The sequence below is a fragment of the Austrofundulus limnaeus genome, unplaced genomic scaffold, assembly GCF_001266775.1.
Source record: "Austrofundulus limnaeus strain Quisiro unplaced genomic scaffold, Austrofundulus_limnaeus-1.0 Scaffold124, whole genome shotgun sequence".
Taxonomy (NCBI): domain Eukaryota; kingdom Metazoa; phylum Chordata; class Actinopteri; order Cyprinodontiformes; family Rivulidae; genus Austrofundulus; species Austrofundulus limnaeus.
The window spans coordinates 327,373-338,031 of NW_013952526.1; the positions used below are offsets into that span (position 1 = coordinate 327,373).

Sequence of the window (10,659 nt, forward strand, 5' to 3'; positions counted from 1 at the left end):
CTACAGTATTTTTACAGTCTTTATTTTACAGTTAAAATATATGTTTATTAAATAAAGTCTAATGTTACAACTAATCGGGGATCCCGTTACATTCTTCCAGAACTGACTTCAGTAATAAAAAAAAAACATAACTGAGAAAACCAGTTCATAAGAACCGGCTCAGTACAGTTACAGTATGACCCAGTTTAACTCACCCATGCCATCCAGCCTGCAGCAACCTATTGGCATGCCCCTGAACAACTTAGTACTAGGAAGACCACTGCCTTAAAGCCGTTATTCACCTTGGAATAGATTAGAGTCAGAAGTTACGATAGTCTCAATTTCTAACTGACTGTTTTCAAAAAGCAAAAAAAAAAACAACTAATAAACATGGTTTTATATGGATACTTGAAATCAAGTAAGATGACGTGTAGGCAGAGGAGAAACGAAGCAAACACAGACTGCTGACACTGACCGTAAGTGCTCTTTATCCTGATAATGTTCCTGAAAATGCAGATTCTTTACATAACTAAAAAAATTCAGAGCAATGTTTTGGTTCTGCAGTCTTATTCGCTCAAAGTCTCTGACATGCAGTCAAAATGTAATTTGCATCTGATAGCTTATGGTTTAAGACACAGACACAGATAAGAACATCAAGGAAAAAGAGAAGACACATCAAAACTTATAAATTAATTTTATTGTAGTTTAATCCCATGTGTGACCCAGAGAAGCTCATGCGTCCCTCCACTCCACCTAATGCACTATGTAGGTAGAACTAAGTCACCATGAATATATGTATCAGTTGCTTTGAATCTGTGTTTCAAACCTAGTAACATTTTATTAAGGTGAATGGTGGGAGAGCGGACAGTGATGAGCAGCTGAGATGTCTTCTCTCTTTTAGGAATAAGAGGCTTGTTAGATGGAGGGTGAGGTTGAAGACAAAGCCACATAGATAAATCATGAAGTGCAGTCCCAGGTAAGAACTTAGCATAACTTTTACAAGAAGGCACACAAATAGTGTAAAATTGGAGCAGGTTGGGTCACAGTGTGATGTTCAACAGCCCAACTAAGAATGACTGAATGCAGCCTTAAGTACAGTTTGCCATAATCAGCTGTCATTGGAATCATCTGTGTGGAACTGATCTGATCTGATTAGTTCCACAGGCACTGCCCAGGAACTGCACAAATGCAGTATAATGAAAATATGGTTACATTATATTACACACTATAAATAAATAAAAATATAATAATTTAGGAGTAAAAAACCCACTARATTAACAGTGACCTACATTTTTATATTGGACAGAAATATTGTACAATAAATAAATGCTATTTCGTTTTATCTTCAGTTTCTTCAATTGTTTTTTAATACATAAACATGAATGAATGAATGATGGTAGCACAACGGCTCAGTGGTTAGCACTGACGCCTCACAGCAAGAAGGTCCTGGGTTCGATCCAGTCTTTCTCTGTGGAGTTTGCATGTTCTCTGTGCTTGTGTGGGTTTTCTCTGGGTACTCTGGTTGCTCCCATCCCAAAAAAACAAAAAAAAAAAAACAAAAACATGTACAATAGGTTGCCTTCAGGCCCAGGCCTTATTTGAAAAAGGATTTGCCTGGTTAAATAACAGTAAGATTAAAAAAGTGAAAGTTTGAATTCTCCTACACATTAAGAATACTATCAATACACTTTCAGGTCCTTGTTTTTTGTCCATTTTTTGGTGAGAAAAAGCTGTTTTTAGTATAAGGAGAACCTATTTAGTAATGAGTTGGTAGTAACTGCTGTACATGTGAGTATATTACCTAAAATCCACATACTCTTTGTTCAACATATATTTTTAATCTATTTTCTCCACTACATTAATGACAGTACACCTGGTAAAGTCGGACTGTGATTATTTCTGTGTGAATTGTTCTAACACCTGTGTAAAATGAAAGGTTGGTCATTAGATCCCACTAACTCTTATATGCTGTAGAAAGATTTCTATTAAACTGAAAAGGAAATTTTAATTCTAATTTGCTGAAAGACGTGGAGATATCCTCCTTTTTACAAGGAAGCAGTGATGGTGATAGTTTGTGCATGTACAAGGAAAAGTAAAAGCAAGGTTATTTGAGAAGTGAAAGGAAGCCGAGCGTAATAAAGCAAGATGAGTCCAAACACATATATGGTGAAATGTGTGCACAGCAACACAGTTGAGATGCTGCAGGCAGGTCTCAGGCTGGTTAGGTAACTAATGGTGCTGATGAACCATCACTCTTGGAATGAGAAACTTGGAAACTACCTGCAAATTAAAGTCATGCTCAGTGAGCTCAGTGCACAGAACTATACTGCCTCTGTTCACCACTCCGACTCTGAGCAACACATTTATTTTATAGTATGCTTTATTAGATAAGTACAATAATACAAGCTGAAACAGTCTCAAGACTGTTTTTTTGGCTAAATCACAGCAAATTTGCAACATTGTTTTTAGGCTTGGCAGAGTTTCTTGTATAATAAAAACTACCTACAAGAAGATATAGGAGAGAGATCTAAAGAAAAGCTACTTAAATGTACAACAAATCAGTGGAATGTAATACAAGTTCCCCTGCTTTAACACACCTGTTTCAGATGATTGCAGTTCAACAAAAGCCTGTTAATCATTTATCAATTGAAATCAGCTGTGCTGAAGCAGGGACACATCTAAAATATGCAGGGCAGTGTGCCTTGAGGACCAGAGTTTAACAAACGCTGCCTTAAAAACTCTGAAGTTTTTTTAAAGAAGAAATATTACAATTAATGGGGTTTTCCTATCATTATTTTATGTTTTTATGTAGTTTTGTGTTGAAAGCTTAAAAAATACAAATAACATCCATCCATCCATTTTCTGTACAYGCTTCTTCCTTTTCAGGGTCGCATGGGTCACTGGTGCCCATATCCAGCAGTCACAGTGCGAGGGGCGGGGTACACCCTGGACAGGTCGCAAGTCCATCACAGGGCCAGGAACATATAAATTAAAAAAAAAAGATAACTTTTGAGCACAATAGTCAATACATAAACAAACAGAAATGTTAAACACTATTGCTGACGCAGAAGAAAGCTTTCTGTGTACTAGTTCCAAGTGAATATTTTCTGTTGCATTGACAACCAACTAAGCTGTGCAAAATCCATTTTGCACTGATAATTTACACACAAAAGATACAAAAAAAAAAAAAAAAAACCCAAAAAAAAAAAAAAAAAAAAAAAAAAAAAAACCCAAGCAAAAAAAAAAAAAGTCTGAACGTTTTTGTCCAACTTTGCTTTAGAAATCACAAATACAAAATCAGGCTTTGTGTATGAATTGCAAACTGCACATTTTTTACACTAAATTGTTGCTTTTGTGAGTGCTACTGTTAAAATGTTTAACTAATAAAATCTTAACTAATTTGGAGAGTGTATGTTTTTCCCTGTAAACAACTTACAAGACATGCTAGGTGAATAGTCTTATTCCAAACTAAAATGTTACAAGTTGATGCCGACAAACTCAATGCAGAGAAAAAACAGGAGGACAAATACGTGACTTCAAGTTTCATTTGTTTTTATTCCACTGTCTTGACAATTCTCACCATTAGTTAGCCTTTCCTGTATTACTGATTTTGCCATCTCTCACTTTATCCCCACACAGACTTCTGGGCCTCTGTGGATCAGAGAGTCGCAGAGTGGAGCAGCTGAGGACAGATCAGTTCAGCAGGACACATTTTACCCTGAGGCCACAGTAATGATGGAAACCAGACCAGATGCCTCACTGCCTGCAGCACTCAGCCTCTGTTCTGCCTTACATCCTGAAACATAGGGAAGTCATAGGGAGCCCCACTGCTGTCATTCACAGTCAGAAGAATCCGTTTGAGTTTCACAAACGAAAACATTTACACTTTTGAAGTGGATGGATGTTGGTATTTTTTTAAGCTCCTTGTCTTTTAGCCCATAGAAACCACAAAGAAAAACACATGTTGATGACAGGAAATAAATAAAAATACAAACACGAAGAGTCAATTTGTTTTTGCTGGCAATTGTATTTCTATTTACACATGAAATTTAAAAAAAAATAAATCTGCAATAACTGATTAATCCCTGGTGATCTAGTTTTCCCTGACAGATCAGAGGCTGGAGAAACCCAACTACTTTTTTTTTCAGGCAACTAAAATGTGGCGTTAATAAAATGTTAAATTTGAACACAGACATAAATCACATGCTTGCTTGTTTTATAGAATGAATAAAAAACATAACTGAATAATAATTATTCAGTTTCTAAATAATAATTTACAAACATTGGAAGAGCTGTTTGTATGTTTTTTGATTAATGTTTTATTTTATTTTATTTTATTTATATTTATTTATTTTTCTTCAGACTTGTTTTTTTATTATTTTTTAATGTTGTGGGCATTTTTTTGTCTGAGATAATAATAATAAAGTATTTAGTAAAATTAAATTTATAATATTAGAAATTAACAAAGCAATGCAATTATCAGACCATAACATTTTATTCATTTAATGTCCCCTTTTTAAAGGATTTTTGTTATTGTGTACTAGAGATTTTAAGCTTTAACCCATGGATACATAACCACAAGCCAAAAAGCAAAGCCTACTGTGTGGGAGGTAAGACAATATGAAACTTTTACAGAAATTTATTTTTAACAATATTATTCAAAATACAATGAGAGGAACAATAAAATGGATCAAACTCAAAGTTCTGTGTTCCAAACTACAGAAATGTAAATATGGATCTGTATATGAATTTGGCCATTCCACAGGACATTTGATGGTCATGTGGTGCAACCCCAAAATCAGATTACTTACTAAATGCAAAAAAAAGAAAAAAAAAGAAAACAAGAAAAGAAAAGTTATACATGCCCTATTGATGTCAAAGTTCAACATGTTCTTGTGGTTATATTTACTTTGAATGAAACCAAGTATTGACATCTTCAGCAGTTGCTGCTTTGAACCCTGCCTGTGTGTTTTTAACATTATTCTGTCAGTCATGTCAAACAGTTGGCCAATTTGGGTTTATGACAATCACTAATTTGGTCTCATGTTTTCTTTCACTTATTTCATTTGCTCAAGCAGAACTTCAGAAACAGTGAAATAATGAGTTTACTAACAGTAGCTGAAGACTGTTTTAAATAATGACTTTGAGACCTTTACAATTTCCATAAAGAAAAAAAAAACATAAGCTAAAAACAACATTGGTAATTTCCATCTGACAAAGTATGTAATATTCAATAAATTATACATAGTCTGATGGAAGAGTTAGTTCAAGCACATCTCAGAAAGGGTTAATGGAAGATGTTCCTTATTCAATCAGAACACTCACAGAAGAACATTTTGACTTGATTTAGACACTGAAAGCAGCATCGTAAGGACATGCAGCTCAGTGCCTAACAGCTTTAGTGCCCCTGCTGGAAAATACTAAAAATGCTGCACCAGTAAATCCTAAATTTATTTGTTCAAACAAGTAGGCTTGTCACTAACAATATTAGCATCAAGGAGCTAAGCATTCTAAGCAAAACCAAAAATACTACATATTATCTAGATAATACAAATGTAGCTACTTTCAAAATAATACTAAGTTGTGAGATGTCCAATCTATGTATTTACCCAGTCACTAAGTAAAATGACAACTTTAAAGGGGCAATGGTATGTGTTTCTCAGGCATATATTTAAGTTCTATACCATAATAAAGTATCTATGCCATCTTTAATTGTTATTAAAATGTTGTTTTTATGTTTAAATGTAAAAATAAACTCTTCTCATTTCCGTTTCTAAACACCTTGAAATTGGCCTCTGTTTCTTTAAGAACCACCTTCGACTTCTGTCCCGCCCATTTCAACACTGGTGGGGGGTTGGGGGGTGGGGGGTGCTGTGGAAGCTCAGTGTAGTTTACTTGGCATCTGAAAATACATTTCCTCAAAGGTATTTTGAATTTGAAAAGGGCTGCGCTCAGAAGTAGTACTGGGAGCTCAGCAGACAGTTTCAGTTTCACTTTCAGTTTCACCAGTTGTTTGATTTGTTGCTGCTGAGAGCCTGCAGAAGTCGCTCTGTGATGAGGAAGCTTGGCTTGGAGACACAGCCCAGAGGAGGAGCTGGTCCCAAAAATGTGGTGCTAGGCCCAACCAGTCGCTTTTGTTCGCTTGCTGGCTGTCTCAGGACAGCACAGGGTTTCTCATACATGCATGTATGAGTCAAAGTAATACTCTGGGCATATTTTTCATGGGATGATAACATTATAAAATGATATAAAGCTCAAAAATGTTCATTTTGCATTAATGATTTATTTCAAAATAATTAACAAGGCCTCGTAAAACCTATATGAATATATTGTAAATATAAAAAAAAATAATAAATGTTTGAAGAAAGATAAACACTTTCTTCACTGCCTTTTGCATACCCTACTAATTTCCTACTAATTTCCTACTAATAACCCTACTAATTTCATGTCTCCATCAGTAAAGACAACCAAGAAAGTAACTCAGATGTCCTGAAAACAAACTGTGACGTTAACACAAAAATTCACAGCACCTAAGACATAAGCAGATACTGGTACTCAATACTTTTAAATCCAACAGCATTCACACACCTTAAAAGCCTGTTCAGATGTTTTACAGTAACCTGATATTTGCAAACCTTCTGGGAATATCTACAAAGTACATCATAACCCCAATGGCTCTCAAATGCAATAAATAAATAAATAAATAAATAAATAAATAAATAAATAAATAAATAAAATTCGACACAAGACACAAACCTCTGCTGCACTCCTCATACTGTCCTGGCCCTCGCTGGCTCGCACCAATAGCAAGTATCGATGTTGGTCACTCTCGTAATCAATAGAGCGGGTCAGGCTGATTTCACCTGTCTCTGCTGACATGGCGAAGAGACTGCTGGGGTTGATGACAAGGCTGTAGCTGATTGGTTTCTTTTGAAAGGACACGGCAGGTGTCACCAGGAAGCTAAGGAAACAAAGAAAGACAGTTAATTCAAAATTGCAATAAAATTTATTTAGATGAAAGAATAACCTAAACAAGAAGAAAATAAGTTTTTTTTTTCAAATATTCTTAACTGATACATTTATCTGAAGTCCTGTATAACAGATAACGACACAGTGAACATTGCAAAAGACAAAGAGGACCACGAGTGGAACTATTTCAGTGAAACCCTGAATACGGATTTACAGATTACAAGTTGCACAAAGCAAAATTGCTTACGTAGATACGTATATAGGAATCAGAAACACCAGTGCTCAATAAACATGAAAACTTAAATTCTAAGCAGGTAAAATATGAAAAATACAAATCATCAGAACTACAGTAAGAAGTTTAAACTAACAAAGTTGTGGCATGACAGCAATAATACATTGCATTAGAAAACCTCTCATCTCAGGTCCTATAAAATATGATGACTCTAGTTGACTTTAGATTTTGAACATGTGAATAAATGGTATCTTGCCTTGATCTTTAGTCAATTGAGCCCAGTTTCACAAAAACTGAGCAAATAGTCATTTATTCATTGTGAAAATGGCACATTGGGGAATAACTGCAATAACTGTCTCTATGCTTCTTTTTCTGCTATCCTAAATATCAGATTTTAAAACTTTTTGGAGGGTGTCTACAGTTTGTTTTTCCCCCTACTTTTCTAAACGAACAAAGCACTAATTGTCTTCTGCAGATGCTCCAAGTGCCTGAACATCATTTAGAAATGTGCAAATATTGTTACTTTGTAAGCTCTAAGGAACAATAGAAACAGTTTTTGGGCGAAATGAAACTGAATTGTGTGCAGATTTTCTAGAAAATCTCAGGTAATCTATTTCAGGAGCTTGTAACAACTACTGTACATATTAAACAAAAATCAGCTGTACCTAAATAAAATAATAATTCATGTCAAAACAAATTGTAATAATAATCAGTAAAAAAATACACTGCATGTTCAGTGATGCCACAGTCACTCAATTTCTGTACAATCTCAATTCTGGTAAGGGTCACAAAGGAGTGGAGCCTAACAAAGTAAGGACTGGGGGTAAGTCAAGGAGGTTCTATAGAACAGCTGGAGTGCGCAAAAAACACGTGACCATGTGATCGGCTGGTGAAGCTAATGGCTAACGCTAAACGGGCAAAACTCTGGATTTCCCATTGCTGTACGTGTTTGGCAACAAGAAAAAAGGACTGATGATGTAGAAATCATTAAAACTATTAATAATAATAATATTAATCCAATTATTGTTAATATTTTACAGTTTATTTAATCGATCTAATGTTATAAATAATGCCAGAAAAGCTGTTTGTGTTATGGATTTATTAATAGAAGATAAAAAGGAAAATGTCCTGATGCATCTCAGTAATCCAGGTAAAAAAAAAATCAAAAAGAAAAAAAAATGTATAGGTCTTCTTGACGGGTTCTTCTCTAATGAAACGTTTCGTCTCTCCTCCAAGAGACYTCTTCAGTCTGAGAGTTTCAGGCAAAATTCAGGCTTTTAAGCACTGCCTCCATGTGACTGATACTCACATCACATGGCTATCGTTGACACCTAATTAACACCTATTGTTAACAGGGGGTGGAGTGATACTGGCAATAGCCGTGCTGTAGGAGGGGGACAACTGAAAACGGGGGCCTCCACCTCTGTTTAATGATGGACGGTCTTTCTTCACAAAAATGGCTTCTTTTACTCCTCTCTCAAACCAACGTTCCTCTCTATCAAGAATGAGAACATCCTCATCTCTGAAAGAGTGACCGCTGGCCTGTAAATGAGTGAAAACTGCAGAGTTCTGGCCATTAGACGTAGCTCRTCTGTGTTGGGACAWTCTTTTGAACAGTGGCTGCTTTGTTTCCCCGATGTATAACTGGTCGCAGTCCTCCTGGCGCTTAACAGCATATACAACATTGCTCTGTTTGTGCCGGGGCACCGGATCTTTGGGGTGAACCAGCCTTTGCYGTAATGTGTTTTGGGGTTTGAAAGCYACTGGGACATCATGTTTAGAAAATAAATGTCTCAGTTTCTCCGAAACACCCGCAACATACGGAATAAACACTGGTTTGGGTCTGGGTTTGGGGTCTTCATTTTCACCTGAAGGTTGCATGGAATCCTGTCTGTGTTTCCTGTCTGCTCTCAGGAAAGCCATTCAGGATAACCACACTGCTCCAGGGCCTGTCGTGTGTGTGTCACATCAGTCACATGGAGGCAGTGCTTAAAAGCCTGAATTTTGCCTGAAACTCTCAGACTGAAGAAGTCTCTTGGAGGAGAGATGAAACATTTCATTAGAGAAGAACCCGTCCAGAAGACCTATACAATTTTTTTTCTTTTTAAACAGGAAAACGTCTCATTTCACAACACAAGTCAGCAGACTTGATCTTATTTAGCTCAATGTGATCTGAGCAGAACATAGTGTAACATTTTAAAATTAAAATTATCTTATAAAGTCGATGTAATCACTGTTATTTATTAAACTGGTCAGCAGATATTAGCTTGTGGAGCATATACTGTATACAGAGTTTAGCACTGTTGAATCATACTACAATTTAACACAAACTATAAAATATTACAGCTGATTTGTCCTCTGTTTAATATTTAGACATACAGAGTGTAAAATAATATTATAAATGTGAGTATTTTTAGGTTCCTTTTAGAGGAACCTGACATGTTAAGAAGATGGTTAGCTAATAGAGACAAGTTTCATCCTATAACCAGAGAACATTTTCTAACTGTTGACTGGTGAATATAAATATTCTTATTTTTTATGACAATGAGAAGAAATAATAAATATACTTTATTACCATCTTAAGTCATCATTTTTCAACTAGCTAAAGTCTAAGTTACAGGCTGACTTCAGGTATGGTTTAGATCATTGTTACTTGTAAATTATATATTTTTCTGGTATAAATCTGCTGTATTACATGATTGTTGAATGAAATTAACATAGTTATTAATTTATTGTAAAAACATGACCGATAATATGTGAAACAGATCCAGTTCAGCTTGCTGTTTATCTATTAGTTTCTATGGAGGCTGTGAGCTGTAGCCCTGTTTGGTCTCCGTTTCTGCTCCTCCATGCTGTCACAGACGCTACCAGTGTACGGTATGGGCGGGGCTCAGTCTAGCGATCTTTATATTTAAGTCTATGAGTTAAGTACACTTCAGACAAGTCTGCAGTCCATCACATGGACTCACCAGAAGAACAACACACACACACACGGCCTAGTACAGCTTTCTTTATGGAGACATTTCATGGATTTTCATTAATTTCTACAGCCCAACCCTGACACCTAAGCCTAAACCAAATCTCACAGGTACACATGACCAAATATCTAACCTAAACTCAATTCACAGCTTAGTCCTAAACCTAACCCCCAAATCACTAATTGCATTAGTAATAGAGAATAAGAGCCTGCAAACACACACACACACACACACACACATGTTTGTTTCTTGACGCTGTGGGGACCTTCCATTGACTTCCATTCATGTTTTTAGCCCATAGCCTAACCATGACCATATACTCTAAAACTAACCTAAACATTGGTCCTAAACCTAACCCCACACCCGTAACATGCATTTGGACCTGTGGGGACCTGTCACCCCACAATTCACTTCGGTCCCCACGAGGCTGCTTTTTATGGTCAAAAATTTCCCAAATTGTAGGAACCCCCCCCCCCCCCCCCCACACACACACACACACAC

At 36.1% G+C, this 10,659-nt stretch overlaps 1 protein-coding gene across 1 annotated transcript in view; it reads right to left on the reverse strand.

Moving 5' to 3' along the window:
• si:ch211-186j3.6 (neural-cadherin) overlaps nucleotides 1-10,659 on the reverse strand; it is a gene marked incomplete in the record, with an annotated part of 280,048 nt that overhangs the window by 176,541 nt on the left and 92,848 nt on the right. Inside the window, 1 exon segment of the mRNA XM_014015180.1 lies at nucleotides 6,736-6,940. Coding sequence (XP_013870634.1) covers nucleotides 6,736-6,940 — 205 coding nt within the window.